The sequence below is a fragment of the Lynx canadensis genome, chromosome C1 (assembly GCF_007474595.2).
Source record: "Lynx canadensis isolate LIC74 chromosome C1, mLynCan4.pri.v2, whole genome shotgun sequence".
Classification (NCBI taxonomy): Eukaryota; Metazoa; Chordata; class Mammalia; order Carnivora; family Felidae; genus Lynx; species Lynx canadensis.
Window position 1 is genome coordinate 121,672,447 of NC_044310.1, and position 26,336 is coordinate 121,698,782.

Consider the following 26,336-nt stretch of genomic DNA (forward strand, 5'->3'; position numbering starts at 1 on the left):
CCAGATCTCTTTCTTTTGCCTTTTCTTATTCTAACATCTTGTGGCAATAGCTAAGTTTCTTGAACAAAGAGGCCAGTCAATTCCTCATTAATTTTAACATCTAGAACTACTTTTGAATCAGATTAACCTGGTATCTTATAATGTCTACTAATATAAACTCTTCTAATTGAATTTATTCCCTAATCTGATTATCTTCCAATGACTGTTTGTTCCTTCTTGAGTCTATTTCTAGCATGTGGCTTTCATGTAGAAAGCCATATTATTATTTTTTAATTTTTTAAGATGTTTATTTAGTTTTTGAGAGAGAGAGAGAGAGGGAGGGAGAGAAAGAACATGAGCAGGGTAGGGACAAGAGAGAGGGAGACACAGGATCTGAAGCAGGCTCCAGGTTCTGAGCCCAACGCGGGACTCAACCTCAAAGACCACGATATCATGACCTGAGCCAAAGACACACGCTCAACCGATTGAGCCACCTAGGTGCCTCAGAAAGCCATATTATTTTAAAAATACATATTAAAAATCAGCTATGTGAAAAGTTACCAAACTATGACCAAAGCTGTGTCTATACTGAATAGAATGGAGAAAACAGCTGATAAATAAGATAATCCATATTTATTTATGTGTCTCCTTCTTCTCCATCCCCACCCTGCCCCTTTTACCATACATGCAAGGGATTTTAAGGAATTTTACATTAAATATGAAATACAAGTACCGATTGCAAACAATTTGCCTCCTATGATGCGTTCACCTTCTCTAAGGTTCCCAACACAGTTTTGGACCTATTCTCCCATTCTCTGTTCTCAAACAAGAAAAAGCAATAAGGCTTCAAGAACAGTCATTAGAGCTAGGAGGTTGTAATCTAGTTCTATTCCACCCTTAACTAGCATGTATTCCCATGGCATTAGCACTCAGTCTATTCAGGTATCAGTTTCCTCTTTGTAAAGAGAAAAGGTTGGAGCAAATGACACCACTGTCAGGTGTATTCTAGAAAGTCCTATAAGGTCTCTTAGGACAGAGATTGGAAGGGGAAGGACAGGGGTTACATGGTCAGAACTCTAAAATCAGAACGGCTCTGCTTTGGCATATTTTTGACCTCTTCATATATAATTGGAAATACTATGCATACACACTGGCATGCACATACACACACATGGCCTATGAAGCAGCTTGCATCTCTGAGTTCCCCTAATTTCTGTTACATTTTGCTCAACTTTCTCTTGTTTTCAGCAGAGACTCTAAGTGCTCATCAAATAAAGAATGTATTTCCAGGTTCTGAAGGACTTATTAAATGCTACCTCAAAATTGTCATCTCTTGAATAAATAAACCAAGAGCTTTAGGATTTACTCATAGGTTTAATTAGTCAAATTGGTCAATTATTCAAAATGCTAATCATTCGCAAACCCTCTTTTTGAGACCTTTTTCAAATTAACATCTCCTGAATTTGAGTAGAAAAGCTAAATATGAGAAATATACTTGAACAAAGCCTTTTCACATTTGAGAAAATTATGCAATGATGCTCTCTCTCTCTGAAATAATGTCTTTTTTTTAACCCTGAAGTGCTATGGTTCTACTTTGAGCCCTTGGGCTCCTCTATAGACGTGTTTAAGTTCTTCTCTCAGGTATACTGTTTATTCCAGTTACATAACTGTGAGTACATTTTGATTTCCTATCTTTATCTACAGAGTATAATTTGTGAACAACTAGTGAAAATGGGTCCTAAACTCAAATTATATACACAATACTATTACAGCATTGTCTTCCCCATACACTGGGTTGAAATTTTCACCCTTGGTACAAAACCAATGCGGGGTGCAATTCTCAGCACTTTATCGTTAGCCAACACTATTACTTCCACATGTGCTCAATTAAAAAAAAATTCAGTTTCACTTGAGAATTTCCTGATACAGTTATAAAAATGATAATTGTATTCAGTATCGCTATTAAGATCTTTTTAATATCTGTGCAGTAAACCTGAAGTACACAAAAACAAAAATAGGGGTACCCAGTTGGCTCAGTCGCTTAAGTGTCTGACTCTTGATGTCCGCTCTGGGCATGATCTCATGGTTTGTACGATCAAGCCCCGCACTGGGCTCTGCGCTGACAGGGCAGAGCCTGCTGGGATTCTCTCTCTTTCGTGTCTCTCTCTGCCTATCCCCTGCTCTCTATCACACTCTCTCTCTAGAAATAAATAAACTTAAAAACAATAAAAACAAAAACACTTCCATTGTGCATCAACTTGGAAGTTGTCTCAAGGAAAAACATCTTGGCAGCAGCTGGTTGTGCTCAACTAACCACTTTTTTTTTTTCTTCATGTAACATGAATTTAATGGAAGTAATGAATAACAAACAATGACTTCAGATTAAAATATAGGTTTCATTCACTGTCTGAAAGTAGACCATCCCTATGAAAACTTTGTAAGCTGAAATGGCGTAAAGCAAAGAGCATCCCCTGCCTTCTGAGACATCACATTATACCACTTCCACTTTTATTGAAGTCCTACATCACTATCTGTTTTTGAGAAACAAAAGAAATCCAAAGGGGATTTGCACTTCTACACTGTACTAATGTAAATTTTTCACAAAAACAAAGTCACACAATGCCAACTTTCAGAGAGTAAAGGATACCTGTGTCTGGCAAATGTTTGCCTTCAAAATGAAATGAACCTCTCATATAAAGCACACATACATGCACGTGTACACACACACACACAAACCAAACACAAGTGGCTGTTACAAATTATAAACTTTCAAGCAAATATTTGCATTTTGGAAGGGTTGTCCTCTCCCTTGAGTGTGAAAGCTTCCCAAAACTTATCTAGTGAGATTCATAAGTTGTACCATCAGTGATGTTAACTATGTTTTTGTTTTGTTTTGATTTTATATTATAGAACAAACCCCACCAACATTTGGAAAATTGGCATAACTCAGTGAACTCATATTTTGCAAAAGTCCAAGGCACAATGCTTAGAATCATGCATAGGTAAGAGATCCTTTTAAAGTAAAAGGTGACTGATGGGTTTAAATGTAGCAAAGTACTGATATTTTATTGACCTATTTTCAGATTCCACATGGCAACTAACCTTCAAGAATCAATCATTTGTTAAGTTTTCAAGAAGGGTCAAACAAGGACATCTACAATTATGTAAAAGCTATTAAACTACATCTTCCATTTCTAACTAATTATGAGGCCATGATTCTTCATATATGTCAACCACAACAACCTACTGCAAAAGAATTAACACAGGGCACATATGAAAATCCTAATGTCTTTCATCCAGGCATTAAACAAATTTGCAAAAAACAAAAAATATTGATGTTATATTTTTGTTTGTTCTGAAAAATATAGCTATTTTTATTACATGTTATGTATATTTACATGTATAGTTTTATCATTGCCATTTTATGTGAATTAATCAACATTTTAGAAAAAAACCTCAGCTATTAAATTTTATTATCTAACTCAGTAAATGTTGACAGAATTCAAAAGCCCAAAAAGTATTTTTTGGGTCCTCAAAAATCTGTCAGAATGCCCTACACTAAGCTCTACTGTGTGTACTTCATTATGTATTTTATTAAGTTTATTTTAGCCTATATTTCAAACTGCTAAGTTTGTAGTACATAATATTCTAGGTCTCTACTGTTGTGCATTTTCTTTTTAATTTGATGATATCATTAGATTTAATGAGTGTGCTCTATTGTATTTCGTCTTCACAAACTTTCACAAAATACTTCTCTTACATTCTCTAATTTGTAATGCAAGAGGGACTAAATGGATAAATTTGTCACTGGTCAACATTTACTGGTATAATAAGTGTAGGGAATTGTGTAGGTGATAAAGTTATAAACTCTATGCTTGAAGGCTTCAAATATAGTAAGGAACTCAGGTTAATCACAGACAGACGCCAATGCACATGAAAACCGCACCAGCAGAATTTGTCAACAAAGCGACATCAGCGAATATGGAGGAGTAGGCAGCTCTAAGAGGCTGTTTCCTCACAGAAACACTTAAAAAAAAGAAGAAGAAGAAGCAAAACTGTCAGAATAAGCTTTTTCAGAACTCTGGAAGAGTCAGAGGTTCACAACAACCTAGCAAACACGGAATCAAGAAAAAGGCAACTTAAAAACAGTAGAAAAGCATTGTGGCAGGGCGCCTGGGTCGCTCAGTCGGTTAAGCGGCCGACTTCGGCTCAGGTCATAATCTCACAGTCTGTGGGTTCGAGCTCCACGTCGGGCTCTGTGCTGACAGCTCAGAGCCTGGAGCCTGTTTCAGATTCTGTGTCTCCCTCTCTCTCTGCCCCTTCCCTGTTCATGCTCTCTCTGTCTCAAAAATAAATAAACGTTAAAGGAAAAAAAAAAAAAAATCTTAAAAAAAAAAAAAGAAAAAAGAAAAGCATTGTGGCATTTTTCTTTGGGATTACTCCAAACCCCTCCCTGGCTCAGTGGTGATCTTTAAGTTAACAGTCTGAATGTAGAGTATGGGACCCCGGTCCCTGGGTTCTGGAGGAATCAGAGTAGATGCTTTCTCAAAACACTTTTTGTCTGCTCTGACCTGCCTGGGATTACCTAAAGGACTGACCTGGGGTATTTATTTTTCTTACACCTGATCCAGAAAACTCAGCACAGAAAATCAGCAGATATTCTCAAAAACATTATAAGACAAATGAATAAGCCTGGCTGCCTGGGGAAAAAAGATACAGTTAAGGCCTAAAATATAGCATTCAGGCTAGAGAAGGAAAGCTGGGAAGAGCTTTCCTTTGAGTAATTGACATTGAAGTGTCTACATATACTGGGAAATTCAGAAAAACACCTGCATGCCCAGGGCAGGATGCATGTTCAAAAAAAGACCTGAGAAGACCCTAAGTTTTTGCCTCCAGCTAAACTCTAGGCTTAATACAAACAGGAAATGAAGGCTAAGGCAGAGCTACAAATAAATACTGAATAATTGCCCCAGCACAGAACTAATCTGAAAGAATGGGAGAGTTTATTTGGATCCTAGCATTCAAGAAATTGTTTGTAAAAATACTAGCCGAACACAAGCTAAAGGAATAGAAACTTCAGAGACCACATATGACAGAGAACACTGACTTTTCAAAATACATCCAAAAAGTCAACTAAACAACCACAAAAACAGCTACAGCCTACAGCATATAACAAAAATATGCTCTGAAGAGTTGAAAAAATCATGTATCAAGTGTTCCAGGGGCACCTGAGTGGCTCAGTTGGTTAACCATCAGATGTCCTGATCTCACAGGCTGTGGCTCAAGTGCCTAGAGCCTGCTTTGGATTCTGTGTCTCCCTCTCTCTTTGCCCTCCCTCACTCATGCTCTGTCTGTCTGTCTCTCTCAAAAATAAAAGTGTTCCACATTATCAAAATCAAAATGTATAGTTTTTAATACAAAATTTAAATCATGAAAAGAATCAAGATACTACGGTCCACTCACAGAAGAGATTAACAGAAACTGCCCCTGAGGAAGCACAGACAAGACACTTATCAGACAGACTTTAAATCAATTGTCTTTTTTTTTTTTTTTTAATTTTTTTTTTCAACGTTTATTTATTTTTGGGACAGAGAGAGACAGAGCATGAACGGGGGAGGGGCAGAGAGAGAGAGGGAGACACAGAATCGGAAACAGGCTCCAGGCTCTGAGCCATCAGCCCAGAGCCTGACGCGGGGCTCGAACTCACGGACCGCGAGATCGTGACCTGGCTGAAGTCGGACGCTTAACCGACTGCGCCACCCAGGCGCCCCTCAATTGTCTTAAATATACTCACAGAACTAAAGGAAACTCTGGACAAAGAGCTAAAGGAAACCAAGAGAACAATGTGTGTGTGTGTGTGTGTGTGTGTTTGTGTGTGGAGAGAGAGAGAGAGAGAGAGAGAGAGAGAGGGAATACCATTTAAGAGAAAGAATTTTTTTAATCCACAGACATTCTAAAGCTGAAATGCACCACAATGGAAATTAAAACTTTCTAGAGGTTTCAAATAGAAGATATGAGGAGACAAAGGAAAGAATCAGTGAACTGGAATTTAGGTTAACTGAAATGATATAGCCTGGGGAACACAAAGAAGAAAATAGACCAATAACACCTAAGAGACATGTGGAATTCCATTAAGCATATCACCCTATGAGCAAAGGGAGTCCAAAAGGGAGAGGAACGAAAGGACAGAAAAAATACTTGAAGAAATAATGGCCAAATATCTGCCAAATTTGACAAAATACATGCACTTATATGCTCGAAAAGCTTAAAGTCCCCAAAAGGACAAACACAGAGAGATCCAGGCTGAGACATATTATAATCAAATTGCCAAAGCAAAGGACAAATATACAATCTTGAAAGCAGCAAGAGAGAACCAAATTGCATACAGGGGATCTTCAATGTGTTTAGCAGCAGATTTCTGGTCAAAAACTATGTTGCCAGATGGGAATGAAACAGCATTATGAAGGTGCTGAAAGAAAAAGCTGTCAACCCAAAATTCTATATCCTGCAAAACTATCCTTCAAAATTGTGTGAGAGAAACTAAAACCTCCCAAGATTAACAAAATCTGAGAGGTCACAACAAGCATATTTGGCATCCAGGAAATGTTAAAGGGATTCCTTTAGGATGAAGTAAGAGGGCAGTAGTAACTTGAGGTCAGGTTAAAAAATAACTCCAGTAAAGGTAACTACATAGTTAAATATAAAAGCAAAAATTGTTGTATATTAGGTTTGGAATGTCTCCCTATATTTCTTATATGATTTAAAAGACAAATGCATGAAGAAATAACTAAAAATCTATGTTAAAGGGTGCAGAATGTATAAAATATGTAATCTGCAATAAAACCAATATGAGGGAAAGCGAAGCCATATAAAAATACAGTTTATGTAAGCTATTGATGTTGAGTTGGCATCAATTCAAAATAATTTTTATAAATTTAATATATTTATAGTCATACCAAAGGTAACCATAAGAAAATCTAAAAAAATAAAATAAAATTCAAAAGAGTAAAGCAAATATCAAAGACAAAAGAAGGTAGTATTGGAGGACCTAAGAAACACAAAAGGTAAAATACATAGACAAAATAAATGGTAAAATTGAAGAAGTAATTCCTTTGTTGCAATTATTTTAAATGTAAATGAATTAAACTCTCTAAACAAAAGGCAGAGAACAGCAGAATTGAATTAAAAAAAATTGTTATGCTTACTTTAGATCCGAAGACAAAAATAGGTTCAGGGTGAATGGATGGATCAAGATATTCCAGAGAGACAGTAAATGAAAGAGAGCAGAAGTGGCTCTACTATTATCACAAAAAATAAACTATGTCAAAAATTGTTGTGGCAAATAAAGACATCATATATTGAAAACTGTTATACCCAAAAGTTATAACAAGAATAATGATACCAGAGCCAAATAACAGAATCACAAATTATGTGAATGAAATGTCAACAGAAATGAAGAAATAGGTCTTCAAAGGTGATTAGAGATCTCAATAGCCCACTTTCAAGAATGTATACAAAGTTTAGACTGCAGATTAATAAGAAAATATAGGACGTGAACAACATTATTAATAAGGAGACATTTTAAATATATACGTTGTGTGTGTTATAAAAATCTTATATATATATATATATATATATATATATACATACACATACATATATACATTATTTTCAATACATTATTTTAAAGTACATGGAATATTCTCCAATACAAGCCATATTTTAGACCATAAAACAAGTCTCAATAAATTTAAAAATATTGAAATCATTCAAAGTGTCTTCTCTGAATTCAGTAGAATGAAACTAGAAATCAATAGCAGAAAGAAAACTGGAAAATTCACCTATATAAGGAAATTAAACAACACACTCTTAAGAAGAAATATTTCAAGGAAGAAATCACAAGGGAAATTAGGAAATACTTTGGAACAAATGAAAATGAGAATGCAATATACCAATACTTAATGGGATGCAGTGAAAACATTTCTCAAAAGGATATTTATAGCCAGAAACATCTCCATTAAAAAAGAAAGAAGTTAAATCAGTGACCTAACTTTACACAAAAAGAAGTGGGGGGGGGGGGGGTTAGAAAGAGCAAAACAATAGAGAGAATCAACAAAAAAAAAGTTGTTCCTTTAAAAAGATGAACAAAACTGACATACATTTGTCTGACAAAGAAAAAAATAACATGCAAACAATGTCAGATATGAAACTGGGAGCATTCCCTTCCAATTTTACAAAATTGAAAAGGATGGTGAGAGAATACAATGAATGATTGACTGCATACCAACAAATCAGATAACCTGATAAAATGAGCACATTTCTAGAAACACACAAACTACCAGACTGACTCAAAAGGAAATAGAAACTCTATAGATTTAAAACAAGACGTTGAATCAGTAATGAAAAACTTCCCGATAAAAACTATACACAGGAGCAGATGACTTTCCTTGTGAATTCTACAAAACATTTAAAAAATTAACATCGGGTCGCCTGGGTGGCGCAGTCAGTTAAGCGTCCGACATCAGCCAGGTCACGATCTCGCGGTCCGTGAGTTCGAGCCCCGCGTCAGGCTCTGGGCTGATGGCTCGGAGCCTGGAGCCTGTTTCCGATTCTGTGTCTCCCTCTCTCTCTGCCCCTCCCCCGTTCATGCTCTGTCTCTCTCTGTCCCAAAAATAAATAAAAAACGTTGAAAAAAAATTAAAAATAAATAAATAAATAAATAAATAAATAAATAAATAAATAAATAAAAAATTAACATCAATGCTTCTCGAACTTTTCTAAAAACCCAAAGAGGAGGGAATACTTACTGATTTCCTCTGTAAAGTTAGGATTATCCTGATCCAAATCCAGAAAGACAACATAAGAAAGGACAATATATCAATATTCCTTATAAACATAGATGCAAAAATGCTCAATGCAATTCCAGCAGGGAATGACAGAATTTTTTTCAATTAACAAATCAAATGTTTTAGCATATCAAAGGATTATGTATCATTAATGAGACAGATTTACCCCAGGAATATAAGGGTAACTCAACAAAACAAGATCAACCATGTAACAACACATAATAGGGGGGAAAAAAGGAGAAACACAATAATCTGAATTGATGCTAAAATGGATTTGACAAAATCCATCACTCTTTGTTTATGAAAACATTAAAACAAACAAACAAACAAACAAAAACCTAGGAATAGCAGGAAACTTCCTCAACATGAAATAGGTCATTTATGAAAAACCCAGAGCTAAGACAATAGTCAATGATGAAAGGCTGAAAGCTTTAGCCCTATGATCAGAAATGAGAAAAGGATGTTCATTTTTCATTGCTGTTATTCAACATTATACTAGAATCCAGCCAGAATAATTAGACAAGGCAAAGAAATAAAATGGAGTGAATTTAGAAAGGAAAAAAAAAAAACTATATTAGCAGAAAAGCCCAAAGAATCTTTAATAACCTACCAGAGCTAAAAAGTTAATTCAGCACAGTTAAAGGGTACACAATCAACACTCAACAATTAGTTGTATTTGTATACACCAGGACTGAGCAATCCAAACAAACAAAAAAGAAAGAAAGAAAGAAAGAAAGAAAGAAAGAAAGAAAGAAAGAAAAAATTAAAAAGGATATTAAACAATCAATTCTATTTACTCTAACATCCAAAACAATAAAATACTTGAGAATAAATTTTACCAAAGAGTTAAAGGTTTGTACATTTAAAACTACAAGGTATTGCTGAAAGAAATCCAAGACATAAATAGAAGGACAATTTGTGTTTGTCACTTGGAAAACTAATATTTCTAAGATGGCAGTATTACCCAAAGTGATTCACATATTCAACACAATCACTATCAAAACCCCAACTGTTTAATTTTGCAGAAATGGAAAAGTCAATCTTTAAATTCATATAGAATTGTAAGGAGTTTTGAATAGCCAAACAATTAAAAAAAAATAGTTGGACCATTCATACTCTCATTTGAAAACTTACTCCAAAGCTACAGTAACCATAATAGTGTGATGTGGGCACAAGGATAGACACATTGAACAATAAATTAAAATTGCACATCCTCAATAAATTCATATTATCTATAATCAATGATGATCAACAAGGATTAAAAAAAAACATATGGTGGAGATAAAAGAATTTCTTCAACAAATGGTGTGAAGAGAAATTTAAGTTATGTAAAAAATGAAGTTGAATTCCCTACTTCATACCATATGCCAAAATTAACTCAAAACCAATCATTGATCTAAAGAGATAATCTAAAAATCATAACTCTCTTAAAAAATAACAGTAACTCCTTATGACTTGGATTTTGCAATGGATTCTTGGGTAGGATACTAAAAAGCATGAGAAACAACCAAATATACTGACTCCATCAAAATTAAGAACCTTGAATCTCTAAAACATTATGTTGAGTCAAAAAGTCAGACACAAAACATCATATATTTTTTGGTCACACTTACATGAAATGTTCACAATAGGTAAATCTGTAGAGACCAAGAGCAAATTGGTGACTGCCAGAAGACAGAAAATGAAAATGGGGAGTAACTGCTTACCGGGCATAAGGTTTCCTTTTGTGGTGATACAAATATTTCCAATTTTATACAAGTAATGGTTGTACACATTGTGAATGTAGTAAATGCCATTCACAGTAAATAGATCGTTCACTTTATCTTTTTTAAGTTTATTTATTTATTTTGAGAGAGAGTGAGCAGGGGTGGCATAGAGAGACAGAGGAAGAGAGAGATTCCCGAACAGGCTCCGTGCTGTCAGCGCAGGGCCTAACTCGGGGCTTGATCCCACAAACTGTGAGATCATGACCTGAGCCAAAATCAAAAGTCAGACACCAACTGAGCCACCCAGGTGACCTGGATTGTTCACTTTAAAATTGATAGTTTCAAATGTGAATTTCATTTTTTTTTCCAGCAGGCTCCATGTACGTGGGGCTTGAACTCATAACCCTGAGATCAAGAGTCACATGCTCTACTGCCTGAGTCAGCCAGGCGCTCCGAGAATTGCACTGTAGTAAAATAAAAATTGTTCTCAACACCAGGCTTTGAGTCAAAGAATAAAGATAATGAATGTGATTGGGAGAGACAAGGTAATTGGAGCAAGAAGAATTCCTAAATGTTGAATTATAATCTATGCAAAAAAGTATTCTTGGGGCACCTGGGTGGCTCAGTCAGTTGGGTGTCCGACTTTGGCTCAGGTCACGATCTCACAGTCCAAGAGTTTGAGCCCCATGTCGGGATCTGTGCTGACAGCTCAGAGACTGGAGCCTGCTTCAGATTCTGTGTCTCCCTCTCTCTCTGCCCCTCTCCACTGAGGCTCTGTCTCTCTCTCAAAAATAAATAAACATAAAAAGAATTAAAAAAGAAAGTATTCTTACTGGTCTTGTTCTCCTAATGTTACATAATTACAGATAATGTCCCAGGAAAAGCAAGGTGAGCTGTGAATCTAGGATCACAGACCTTCTATGCCATATTCAAAGTGCAAATTGTAATGCAGAGATTTAAGGAAGTGTCTTCCATATGAATAAAGATGTTTCCCAAGTCTCACTTTAATAATTCCAGTTTTTCTAGAGTTTATTCAAATGGACCCTACACTTAGTAGAACAATCTTACAACAAGAGAAATATTGGTGAAAACAGGCCAAAACAATGAATATTCACTGAAATTGTTTCAACTAAATTTTCACTTTTATGAACAAAGGCATAAATTGGGATATTATTTAGTTTAAAAGGCTATTTAATTAAGGTTTTTATTTGTCTGTTTTTTTCATTTGTTTTCACAGAGTCTCCTCTCACACCTAATGAATGAACTCTAGGACGGGAGATCTTAAGTTACAGTTCAAACACAGAGAACTGGATGATAAAGTCCCTGGCAAATAATTGCAGATTAAAATACCCGCAGATTAAAATACCCACAGATTAAAATAATTGCAGATTAAAAAAAGAACACTGTCTTCTTTTTTCCCCCAGGGGGATAAGCAGTTGAATGCAACTCCCTCCTTTAAAGAAACTTTGTTTCTGAGGGATCAGGCTGCCTTGTTCCCCCCCATTTTTAGAGGCCAGGCTATCATATTTCTAAAACGTATATTTCAAAGAAAAAATATAACAAAATATTTAAAGTTGTACAGTGACATATAAATAATTGTTATACGATGTGGTTTAGAAAAGAAAGTGGGCACTTATATTTTATCATGGATATTGAGGTTCCAATAAAATATAATAGCTGAAAAAAGAATTTATACAGAATTGACATGCATAATTTTCTTTTTCTTTTCTTTTTAAAGGAATCTGTCAGGTTTTTTTTAATGTTTTTATTTTTGAGAGACAGAGAGAGATACAAAGTGTAAGTGGAGCAGGGGCAAAGATAGAGGGAGACACAGAATCTGAAACAGGCTCCAGGCTCTGAGCTACCAGCACAGAGCCTGATGCAGGGCTCAAACTCATGAACTGCAAGATCATGACCTGAACTGAAGATGGACGTTTAACCGACTAAGCACCCAGGTGCTCCTGACATGCATAATTTTCAAATGCTCACTTCTGCACTCCCTTCCCATTTACCCCTTGTCTACCCCAGCTTATTCCTTCTCTGCCGTGCACTCCCTTTAAGGCAGGTACAGAATCAATTCACTTATTTAAAAAAATCAGGGGTGGAATAAAGCAGAACTCATTTTTCTCTTTCTTTTCTGACATGTTTCTTGCCTATACTTGCCATGGGTGCAATAATATATCTTAACCTATATTCAAAGGTTAAGACACCAGCTAGAGCCGAAAAGCCCTGGCATAAGTGATCCAGCTTTTCCATGTTCCAGTCCTATGAGAGATAATTTACTGTAACCTGTAAGACTCAACTGAATAATGTAGAAGAGGCATAAATTAATCGTATCTATTTCACATTAGTAGTGTGAGGATAAATAAAATAGTACATGCAAAGCACTTAGCGCAATATCTGGCTTGTAACAAGCAGATAATAAATGTAGCTTGTTAAAGCAGATTCTCTTCTGACTGATAAAATTGAACACATCATAATGTAAACTAAATCCATTATTTATCTGATTAGACAATACAAAAAGATGAGGCTAAGAAATCAAATTTGACTTAAAAATAGAAATGTAACTGTAAAGCAAAGACAAAAAAGTATAACTACTCTTACTTTATTAATGACAGAGAAAATTATTTTTCATTCAACATCAGAGATAAATCTGTTAGAAAAGGAACAATAACCCATGTAATCCAGGGGGAAACTGCTGGAATCTGCCATTGTTTTCTCTCTGGCAGCCTGATTATGTCTGGGTAATACCATATTCAAATGGGTTCATCTGTGCTGTTCTTGGAAAAACAAGCAGAGACAATTTAGCTTATGATTATCAATACAACATATCTCCTTTTTTTTTAATTCAACAAAATAAAATAAACAATTTGCATCTTGGTTGATGTTGATGTTTACAAGTGAGTAATGCAAATCTTAAAATCTTGTAAAACATTATTTCCCTATCATAAAAGCATAGTGGGATAGTTTAATTGTTGCTTTGACATTTTAAAACACAGGTCAGATGCTTAAATGACACCTTTTAAATTGCAGCTGCCAAGAGATTGCTTGCAACATAATATGACATGACATTTTAACTAACTATAACCAGGAGCGATTATTTTGGTAGAACATAATAGTAATGAGAATAAATTCATTTTGAGTTTTTGCATAACAATAACTAATCAGCTGTCACCATTCCAATAAAATACTTAATTTTATCAAATGCTTTCTAGAAAATTATTTTTTGAATAATTAGGAACAGATTAATATTTTTTAAGCCTCCTTTCAAAGGGTCAGATAGTTCTTTTTCTAAAAACAAAAACAAACAAACAAAAGAAAAAAGAAAAAACCTGCAGTGTAAGAAAGACAACAGGAAGAAAGAATTCTTTACCCCAAAGTCTTACCGCCCTATCAAGGCCAGGGCATGAACTTGGCAGTCTGAATTGAAGGTCAATGTAATCACATGCTCTGCTATACTTACTCCACAAACTAGGCACCTAAGTCAAATTCTCCTGGCCTTAGCTGTATTACCTAGAAAACTGCACTTTCTCTAAGTTGGTGTATGATGAGGCATAAAGGATAGGATTACATACTCTTTGGGGAAAAATATAGGAAAGTTGGCATTTCTTCAAAGACAAGTATGCATCCTTAAAGGTTTGCTTCTATATTTTGTTTTGTTTTTCTGGATAACTTTGTCTAAATTTCTCTGGTTCCCTCCCCGTCCTAAATCTTGGTTATAGTGAACTCTTGGAGCCTAACTTCATGGATCAAATCCTTACCTGACATAAAGATTTACCTAACTATTAACATCACAGTGGCAGTCTCAACATGTGTAAATTCTTTCCCAACAGGGCATCTGAGCCTGGTGTAAAATCCTTACTATTAGAGATACTTCTACAAGTGAAAATAAAGGCATGTTTATAGGGTCCTAGAGGATCCCTATTAAATTCTTGTTTAACTGAGATCAAGCAGAATTCTGATGGCTTATGCATGAATGCCGATAGTTTATATGTGAATGCTTGTTTTCTTTTTTGCTCTTACAGACCTGCAAAGACCAGACGAGAATGCTCACCTAAAGAGGGTACTAAAGGAATGGGAAATTGCCTAATGAGCTACAGCTAATGATGAAGACACGCTTTCAGTGCCTTACAATGTTGTCTTTAGTCAGCCATGACGGTAAATTAAACCGATGACCCTGTTTTGACACTGACTGATTGCAGACACCAAGCAAAGGGCAACAGGCCACTTTAGCTGAAAAATTGGTAGATTATACACAGTCAACACAGGTGGCTATCTCAATATGGCAACCAAATTGAAAGCTTAAAGAATATTCTCCAGTAAACACATTTTAACTCATAAAATGTGTCTCTCCTCTCAAAACTGGTCACAATGGGTAACTACATTCTGCAAGAAATGTTTCTGGATCATGATCATTCTCATTCTACATATTCAATATAAATATGAGGCTGCAAAATGCATGCATGGCTACATAAGACTGTTTTCCACAACTCTAAGCATGAATGTACACTCATACACTTGCACAGTATAAGTATTGATCTTACAGTTACATATTCTGAAAATAAACATGGGTGCTCTTTTAATTCAATACAAACAAAAAAATATGTAGGCTTGAACGATGCATCTAAATAAGTCTGCCCTTTAATCAGAAAAAAAGAAGTGAATAATTTGTTCCTTTCAAAAATAGTTACTTATTAAAGAAATACTTGAATGGTTAACCCACTCTTCAAATATAATTAGGACTTCTCTTCACCAGGCAGGGAAGTTGCTGACAAGCTTGGAAATTAAGACACCTGTGTCAAATTACTTCTGTAATAAAATTTGCAATCAAACCAAAATTACAATGAACATGTGTTTCTCTGGTTATAGGCTTGCATTCCTTAGCACTTACCTCCAAAATGGGATGCTATTTTGAGCAAAATAGTTTCTAAATCATTTCTTAGACTAGATAACTTTTTGTATGCTTACTTCCCTCTCCAATCCCCACCCAAAAAAAAAAAAAACATTAAATATTTTTTCAAAGTAGAAGAGGCTTAGTGTGAGTTCACCAGATTTTATCTGTTCCTACATTTGTCACCAAACAGACCACCATTATTTCTGTTGTTGTTACTGCTGTTATTTGATTAGATCATAGATATATGAGCTATAATAAACCTCAAAAGATCACTAGATAGTCTGGTGAACCAAAAATACCCTCTTCTTCAACCAGACACCTGATGTCAAATGAGATAAGTGATTGGCCCCAGGTTCTATAGCTATAAAAGGCATATGGATTTCTGAACCCCCACTCTTACTAGAAGGATTGTTCTAGAGTCAGCCCTTAGTTCTCGAGGTCTACTATTTTGCTGAATGATTTATGGATCAATAGTTTCCCCTCATGACATGGATTCCCCTTCCTGGTTAAAAGTTTCCATCTGCTTGTGTAGTTTTCCCTAGTAATCTGGCCTTGGAGACTATTGGTGGACAAAGGGAACAACAGAAGGGGGTGTTGTATATTATCTTTCTAGTTCTGTGTTTTCCTTTGTGGATCCATTCTAGTACAGCAGAGGGGTCTCAAACCTGACAGTCAGAAGAGGAAAGACATGGTGTAATTAGAGCACTAGATTCTGACCACAGACATGCACAGGCACCCACACGTGTGGAATCAAAGTCTACACTAGTGGTCTCAATGCACATTCTAGTCCTCAGAACCAGAGATTAAACAAATGCAGGTGTTTTTTTTTTTTTTCCCTGTCTCATAAGGGAAGCAAAAGCACTTCAAGGCTTTGGACTCATATCTTAGGCCACAAACTATTAGTCCTCCAGCCTTCTATTTCACTATGTTCGGTTTGAGCCCACCATGAAGGTCATGTAACTAGGCTGGTATTTACTTGTTCATAACTCAAATTCCTAACCACTCTGACTACACCTATCTACTTCTTCAGTTTCTAGGATTTCCCAGGTCTCTGGTGGCTCTGAATTTGCAAACAGAGAGTGCATAACACAGTTTAACTATTCCTTGCAGCAAAACTTTTTCCAGCATCCTGACTCCTGTTTTGTATCATTATATTCTTGACAAAAATGACCGTAAAACCCAAAGACATTTGAACATGTGATTAATCTTATATGAAATTAAGTCTTTGGGTTGAGGATTTGTGGTTGTTGTGTGTGTGTGTAGTTAGGAAAAAGGGGGGTTGAAGGTGATGGATAGAAAGCAGGAGAGAGCAAGGCCAGCTACCCACAGCACCCAGAATGTAGTAAGAACTCCATAATTAATTACTGATGAATGAATGAATGAATGAATGAAAACACAGACTACTGAAAGACTGACTTCGATTAAATATTTAGTCCCTTTCCACCTGCCATAATTTAAACTTGAAATCACAGAAGATCCATATTCCAGAGAGATTTTTATTTTTTCTTAGACATTTCCCTCATGTAATGCAGTGTTTGGCATCATGTCTGGTGGTCAATAAGTAGGGAATAATAGCAATAATAAGAGGAATAGCAACGGTGGTGCTAGATACTATTCTAAACACTTGAATTATATTATCTCATCTCTCCCTCATAATAACATTGTAAAGTTGGCACTATATGTTGTGCCCATAATACAGAAGAATGAAATGACAGACAAGGTTCAATAACTGGCTAACTTCACAAAACTAGGAGCCAGAACTCAAACCAAGGTGTGCCTTGCTCAGAGCCCTTGTTTTAATAGAGAATAAGTGCATGACAAAGTGATGCCAGCTATACTGTTTTTATACTGAACAACACGGAAAAGGTTGTGAGGAGGAAGTTTAATTTTGTCAGTGGCCAACCCAATAAGGTCTTGCTTATATCAAACATTCAAAGACCTCCAAGTATCACTATAGCCTCAGAGAGGAACAAGAAAATCTGAGAAAAGAAATCACTGGAAAAGCATACTATAATCAGATGGAAGAAAGTTCAAGAGAAACACACAGGCATGAGGGCACCAATTTCTCCATCTGGTTAAGAGTCCCCAGTAGAAGACAGTACACTCAACTCATTCATTTTTTAGTAATTACATTAAAATTCTGACGCTTAAGACAAACATGATGTCGGACATAAGCTTATTCTCATTTAACAAAGATTCTTGGCATTCTGCAACAACTTAGAGCCATTACATTGCTCAATTACACTGGATTGAAGATGTATAAATGAGCCAGATAAGACAGGGTTTCTGAAGAGAATTCTGGATAAGCCAGCTCTTATCAACGAATTGCTTTCTCTTTTTCTCTCTTTCCCTCCCTTCCCCTCTTCCTCTCTCTCTCAGTTCCTTCCTTCTTCCTTTCTCTTTCTTTCTGCTTTCTTCCCCCCGCCCCAATTCCCTTAGTTTCTTTTTCAGTCTCTTTATATGCTAAATAATAATTACAAACTATTTTTTGGAATTTATATTTCAAAGCCAATATTTTTACCAAGATGATAGATTTCACAAAGTACCATACTGGAATAATTGATATTGTCATTTGTATAATTAGACACCATAATTAGTTGACTAAATAACTCTGAAAGAGAGCTGTTATTGTTAATCACATTTTGTACATGGGAAATAAGTCCAACATGTTTAAGGACTTCTAAGTAACAAAACTGGGGCAAGAAATGAAGTGTAAATACATAATATTCAACAACAGGCTGTAACTTCATTATATCAGTTGATTTTTGGACTAGCTCAATCTTACCTACCCCAGAAAATGACCATTTTTTTATAATGCTGAGCAATATATGGGTGTCCAGTCTTTGAGGAAGCTAGATGGGCAGGTTGTCATAGCATACCAAATGGATTTGTTCCTAGAAGATATTTTGGGGAGTTTTAAAAGTCAGCAGCCTTTTGCTGTCTTCCAATATCAGGACCTACTAAAGAACAGTAAAACTTCTGGGTACTAAAATAATCCCCAAAGAGGAATTAAGCCTTCTGATAATTTATATATTAGTGTTAAATTCTTTAATGTAAAGGACACAATTTAAAGATCACTGCAAGGGCAATTTGGCAATGTTCTTTAGACAAGGGGAAACTGGGAATATAAAATTACAAGGAAAGAAAGGAACAGAAAAAAGAAGCACTTAGGGGCTTAGCTCATTCTCTTGTCATCAAACCCTCATTGTCTCTCAAATCCTCCTTCACCGCCATCATTATAGTCGAGGTATCACCTATATATGGGAACTTCCAGACTCCACTCCCTCATCTTCAACCCACAATAGAAGTCAAATGTCCCGTGCATTTATTAACTGACAAACATAAGTCTCTAAGTAGTAATGGACACCAAAAATCTCCTTGGCATTCTCAACGTATATATTTTACATTTCAGTTTCCCCAAAATATCTTGCATGGTATTTGAACCACAGAATTACGGTGCCATTTGCAAAATGTCTGGTTATGCATTTTTTTATTCCAACTGGTGCTAATGTGTCTTAAGATACCACATATGGCTACCCTCTTAAGGCATTTGAATGTGAAATTATCATCCACAATACCATCATAAGAGAGGAATAAAGACAGATTACCTGGGGTTAAGAGGATGACTGACATAGTGATGAGTGAGCATACAACTAAAATCACCAGCAGGGCAATAGCAATTCCCTTCCAGTTTCTCTGTGGAGGGCTGTTACTTCCCAGTTCCTACCGAGATAGAAAAAATAAAAAAAAAAAGTTTCATAATTATACATGCTCCAAAAGAAATGTATTCATAAAGGAATAATTCACTGCATGGCACAATCACAGTTTGAAAGCTGATTAGGATCCTTTTCCTCTTCGGTAGCTCCTTTAATTATTCAAAGGTGAATATATTATAAATGGCTATCTTTTTTGCGGGGGGGGGGGGGGGGGTAATCTTATTTCTGTAAGAGATAAACCAACAGAGCTTTAGGCCTGATGTCCAAAATGTAGATGGAGTTAAAATGCATTGACTATAAACACTAGGACAATGGCCAAAGTACTCTGCAAAATAATTATGGAAATAAAGCACACCCACTTACATTTTTTTCTTACTACAATGGAACCTATGACAAAGATTTAGACAAATATTTCCCAAGCACTGTGGACTACTTTTCTCACTGGATAGTGGGGGGAAAAGATTAGAGATGGGAAAATCATTCAAAATGCCCCATGCTGTAGAGCAGGGCACATCTGTCAACACAACAGGTCTTTTTTAAACGGCTCCCCCACCACTCATAAAAATCAACAGGATGTAGTAACTAAATTAAATGAGTGCTTCTATATCAGTGGTTGATAGCATCCTCTCCCTAGGCAGCATGCCTAATATTGGCAAGGAGGAAGATGGATGGGGAAGGATAAACTTGAGCATCTCTCACAATACATCAAGTAAAGCTTTTCATTTTTCAGATGATCTGTGTTCTACCCTGTTGACTAGAATTGTGTGAGCATAACTCCCCAAAGCAAAGCAAACCCCACACTGGCTTGAAATGAATGCCAGATTTTCTTTGCAATGAAGTTTATAAAACCTTGAGTCTCTCATTTCTTTCTTCCTACCCCATCTCCCAGCTTCTCTTCCTCCTTCCCAACAAAGACTTTTTTTATTCAAAAGTAGCTAATTTTTTTTTTTGCAAGACAAATGAAGCAAAATGTAAAGGTACCCAGTTCACCAGGTGTGCACAGATCACTAAACAAGCCTCAGAGCAGCTCTGCTTTAAACAAAGATAAATAGGATAGCAAACATTTAGTAAATTATAAATGGGTTCCTATGACTCACGGATTAAAACATTGAGCACATTTTCATATAGTGATATTGGCTTCCAATTCTGCCATAAATACTTTGGATGTAAGGAACTAAACCCTAAATAAATGTAAGAAGAGAACGTGCATGAAAGGTATTTTGTTCTAGTTTTTCCCCTTCTCAGATCAACTGCTGTGTCTTTCAGTCTGATGAACCAAATCCAGCAGAGATCAATTCTATTATTTTTATTTTTTTTTTATTTCAGAGAGAGAGAGAGAGAGAGAGAGAGAATATGAATGAACAGGGGAGGGGCAGTGAAAGAGGGAGTTGGAGAATCTAAAGCAGGCTCCACACTGTCAGCTCAAAGCCTGATGTGGGGCTCTAACCCATGAACCCTGAGATTATGACCTGAACCAACTGAGGCACTCAACCAGGCGCCCCCATTCTATTCTTTTTTTAATGACTCACTCTATTCCTCTTTTCTATGCTTTTTAATGCTTGTTATCCAACACCCCTATTTCTCTTGAGTTTTGGTTAGAATCTCCATTCATATTTATTTGAACTGCACATGTCCACTTATACAGATTTTTTTAGTTTAGTACTTACTGTAAATGTGTTTTCTCTCCCTTATGATTTTCTTAACATTTTATTTTTTCAAGTTTACTTTATTGTAAGAAATGTGTTTATATACATATATACACACACCCACACATACAGTATATAATACATAAAACAAAGTAAGTATCAATTGCCTGTTTATGTTATTGGTAAGGCTTCCAGTCAATAGTAGGCTATAAGCAGTTATGTTTTGGGGAATCGAAAGTTATACATGGGTTTGTGACTATGCTGGGGCCAATGTCCCTAACCCTCACATTATTCAAGGGTCAAATGTATTAGCAATTATAACCGACATCTCACTCCAGTAAAGGAATCAAGAGTAAATTATAATTTTAAATCTACTGATTCTGATCTTGGTTCCTCCTCACTGGATAGGCAGCCACCTCACCAGACTCTAAGCCTAGAGTGGGTGATGGTCCAGTAAGGCCAAAGACAAGACCCAGAGACAGCAACTGAGATGTAGTTTGATTGGGGAAACTTCCTTACAGGGAGTCCATGAGTGGCCAATGGGACAAGCATCTGCTGCTGGGATCTAAGTGCAGCAAGTGTGCACATCACAGCAACCTGCCTGAGCAACTACCTGCCACCTCCTTCCTCCTTGCATGGTGAGAGTTCTAAGAATATCCGGGCCCGCCATCAGGACACTCTGTTACAAAGGAGATACTCCAGGTTGGCTATCCCCAGAGCCCCTGTCTTTGGACACTGCACAACATGTTCTTCTATACCTCCTGCTTGATGGGCATATAGAGGGAAGATAGGATTTCTGCATTCTCAGGATAGTGGTTAACAGGAGCATTCATGGGATGCTTTCACAAACTAGTTATCCAGTGGGTACCATACTCTTAAACACAAGGCGAATTATTAAAGAAATGACTTCAGAGTGTGCTTTTCAGTTTTTGAATAGGATGTAACCATATAATGTCTACCAAAAGTGGTCTAACAGTAATAATAGCCTAGATATCTTACTATAGGTTTGGTATTATACTGAATATTTTATGTTCATAATCTCTCATAATCCCCAGAAAAATCAGGTGTGATTACTATTATTTTGACAGATTTGCAGATGAGAAAAATGGAACTTGGAGAGATTAATTAAAAACCCACTTACAATTAATAAGTGGGGGATCTCAGGGTCCAGTCCATAAACTCTGGCTCTTAACCACTTAAATATGATGTTCTAAAGATAAATATGTCAAGGATAAATGCATGAAGCAATAAATAAATCAATGAGTCAAGGAATGATGTGGACCCCGACATAGTAACAGTTGTACTTTATCACCTTTTATTTGAGAAAATTCACAATTAAAGAAAAGCTGTGTGATGCCTTTCCAATAAATTTATATTTTCCCTAGTCATGGTGGACTGGGAAAATATACCATTTTTAAAAGGGTGAAACACATTTGAGTGAAAAAAAAAAAAGAAAAAAAATTTTTTCCTGTTCATAAAGTGATTCACATAAGAATGTGTGGCTACTTTTAAGATGACTCATCAATACCCAAGGCATCTCCTAGCCTGTTTTGGAACTGCAGACTTAATGAGCTCCTAATAAAATCCTCCCCTTTCCATCTCTTACCAAGGCAATATTTATAAAACATGGTTTTACTTCTGTCCCTTTATTACACAAAGTCCTTTAGTGTCCCAGTACTAGCTAAATAATCAAAATGCAAATGAGACAATTTAGCCTAACACTTGTCTCTTGCCAAGCTCCAGTCTCCTCATCCAGCTCGATCCCTTTTGAGAAGGAACACAGCCCCATACTGCTCTGGTAACCATTTGGCACAGATGCCTCTGATGCCTCAGCCTTCACCTCACCTTCCATCCGGATTCTTTCCCATCTAATCCCTTTTGCATGCCTCCACTTGCAGGCACTGCCCATCATTCAACATCCAGCTCTAATGTCTCTTCTCTTCCGAATTTCACCTACTTATGCAAGCCACATATGATTTCCCTTCCTCTGGAAAAAAAAAAAATGCCTAAAATACATTGTACTAATAGGCTGAATCCACCCCTACCACTTAACAGCTGTGAGAATGCAAAGATGTACTTTTCTGAGCCTCAAATTTTTTTTTGGGGGGGGGGTTTATCTGAACAAATGGAGTAATAATGTAATTATTTTTAAATGTAAGGATTAAAATCAATTCTTCAAACAAAACTCTGACTCGCAATAAAATTCACATGAAATGAACTGCTTGGAATGTTCCTCCTCAACACACTTAACTTAGATCACTCTGTCTCTACATTCAAGTCTCATCTCTGATGCTCCTTCCTGACCACTCTCTCTCAAGTAACATTTCATATCTCTTCTATCGGCTCCCTCCCCTTTCTTTTTCTTCATAGCATTATCATTTTAGGTATATCGCAAGTCATATTTAGTCATGTATCTATAGTAATATATTAAGCTATTTAAGAATATATATTAAGGTGTTTAAATGTTCCTTCTATCCTTCTCACCCCTCCAGAATAGAAACATCATGGTGTCATTAATATAGTACATGTGCTGTATCCCCAGGATTGGGAAAAGTGTTTGACACATACTAGGCATGCCATAGATAATTCTAAAACAAATGAATGAATGATAGCAGCTATGATAAAGATAATGATGACGGTAGTGGTAGTGGTTCTCATGATAATGCTTAAAGCCATATGTAAAACGCCATCATATCCCTGTCAAAGTCACTATCTGCTTAAAGTAAGAATGACATCTTAGACAACTTCGGATTTCTCAAACCGCTTAACAATCTCTGGTTCTCTTAATAGGTGCTTAGAAAATAATTGCTCAATTAATTAAGTGGTATAAATGGAAACCCAAAGGGGGATAGAGATACAGTGCCATTAGTTAAATACACATTAAGAGCGAACTTTTAAAATGTAGCTACTTGCTAAAGATTAATTTCTCTGCAGTTATTTTTAGCCTCATTTATCTGATGCTAGCTTTCCAAAATGCAGTTGCCAACATTCAAGTTAACTTCTTAAACAAACTTCATAATTTCCATTGCTATGGAAAGTGGTCCTAACTGGCTTTGCTTTTCAAGGACTTTCTACAAGCCAACACCTGAAACCAATTAAGTTCACTTGCTAGGCCCACAGAACAGGTATGGTGCTGTGCAGCAACCTGAGAACACATGTTAAGGACTTGGCAATGAGGTCATCTAGATGTTGTGGAGGCAGAACCGAGTCCATGCTGGAAATCATATTCACAGAATAGGTCTGAGGTACCTTCAAAGATACAAAGACAAGTATGTAATAATCCATACAAGAGCTGCTTTTGTAAATTAGTTCTCTAGTAGACGGATGCATCAGTTGAAACATTTGTGTCCAATTCCAGATAATATTCAGTGCTGAGACTATCAAGAGACAAGTCAGTACTAGAAAGGAACTGGGTCTGTAACCTAGCTATTCATGTTTTATCGACAGCCTATCTACTCATCACCTTCCAGAGAACAGTTGAGCTTATATGACAAGGTTGTCCACTAAAAAAATAGTTGACCTAAATCAAAATGCATGTTTTATTTGTTCAAGTGCAAAGAAAAAAGTGCTGGAAATCACACAAAAAACATATAAAATTTATATGTCATTTCATTTGCAAAATAATGGGGGAAAGCCAAAGTGATCCTATCTTCTCTAAAAAGTAAAGAAAAGAAAAAATGTGAGGGCCTTTATAAACTTATATATCCCACTTGTACTTTCCCTTAGACAACTACAATGTATTCACTGCCATATGCACCATGAGAAGAAATATGATCCCTCCATATTATAATAGTCTCAGAAAGTGATAACATTTAGAGGAAGATTCAAAGGGAGAATCATAATGTTGAATTATGTCTGTAGATTAGATGTGGGTGTATTTTAATAAAAATAGATTTTCTTCTACCACATGTCTACTTTCTGAGAACCACAGGGAAGATTCTTTAAAATATCTTTATTGCTATTTGAAAAGGAGAACTTAGATTTTCAGGCTTAGAATATTAGTATTAAATACAGTGATTCTTAGCTTGGTTCTCAATACAACCATACCAACCATCCGAAAACTCAACTCTTCACTTTTATTTTATCCCCTACCTATACTTCTCTTATTACTTCAAAACTCTCTACTGTACTGAAGTCTTCACAAAATCAAAGTGTTAATGTTTTCTGAAATGAATTCAAATAAGTTCCTTAAATTAAAAAAAAGGGGGATCCTTAAATTAAAAAAAAGGGGGGTATGACACATTCTACTAGTTCATTTTCTGTTAAATAGCTCAGAAGTTCAATTATTTTTATTTAAATAATTTTACTTTACTCATGGTGCTCACATTCTCAACAATGGAAAGGTTAGACAGAATCCAGACATTTATACCAAATAATTAGTAAATATCTTAATCAAAGTTAAAATACTTTCAAATGTTCTATACTATTTCATGATATTAGAGATGATTAGGATTAAGGTTTGAAAAACCTTAAGATGTAGGGAATCAACAGTTGGCCAATTATCTTTAAACAATTCTATTTCACAAAATATACGGGAGTATTTTAGTGGGTAAAATATTAAACTAGATGAAGACAGGAATACAAATTAAAATAAGAACTGTCCCCAATGAGCATAAACTCTAATGAAGATTTTGCTAGCCACCAGTATAATTAATACAAGGTTGTATAAATAAGGTTAAAACAGGAAATTATAAAAAATTTTTCCATGGGAAATGAGGGGAGAAGTTTTAACTTCCTTAATGATATAAGAAATTTGCTTTGAACATCCAATCAGTAAAATATGAGGTTCTGGATGTGCTGAGATTACATAACCATGCAAAATCTGGAATGAAAAAAAGAATCACAGATTTTATTTTTTAAAAAAGTGGGAAGTGTCCATAAAAATACATGCTTAGGTATTTGGCAAGTTTAACAGAGTGTGCTTTTTTTTTTTCTTTTAGCAAAACTAATTGACAAAATTTACAACATGGAACAGACCAATAAACAAAATTGGGGTAATTTTTAAGGATCTCCCCCAAAATAGAGGACCACAGATTTTGTCTTCAAAAAACAATTAATCTTGTACCACTTAAAACATTTTGGGGGCAACTGGCTGGCTCAATCAGTTGAGTGTCGGACTCTTGATTTCAGCTCAGGTCATTATCTCATGGTTTGTGGGTTTGAGCCCCACAACAGGCTCTGTGCTGAGAGTCTGCTTGGGTTTCTTTCTCTCCCTTTCTCTCTCTGCCCCTCCCCTGCTCATGCTTTTTCTCTCAAAATAAATAAATAAACATTAAAAAAATATTTTGGAGTGTACTAAAACAAGGAAAAGTTCCAAATTTTATTAAATTCCTCCACTCTCTCAATACTATCTCTTAAAAACATAGCACATAAAGAAATTTTAAACTCACTTTAAATAAAAATAAGTCAATGAAATAAAATTTTAGTGAATTAAATGCAGGCGCTTAATTAAATAATCCTTAAATATTGTCCAATTTCAGGAGATACAGCCATAGTACCCCACAACACATATATTAAGAATATCACTTGGGCACCTGGGTGGCTCAGTT

At 35.8% G+C, this 26,336-nt stretch overlaps 1 protein-coding gene across 1 annotated transcript in view; it reads right to left on the reverse strand.

Moving 5' to 3' along the window:
- The window catches only part of LOC115519827 (inactive dipeptidyl peptidase 10-like), a 222,216-nt gene that overhangs the window by 17,934 nt on the left and 177,946 nt on the right, over positions 1-26,336 (reverse strand). The window contains exon 2 of the mRNA XM_030323704.1: positions 19,034-19,148. Within this exon, the coding sequence (XP_030179564.1) occupies positions 19,034-19,148 (115 nt within the window). The remainder of the gene's footprint in view (positions 1-19,033; positions 19,149-26,336) is intronic.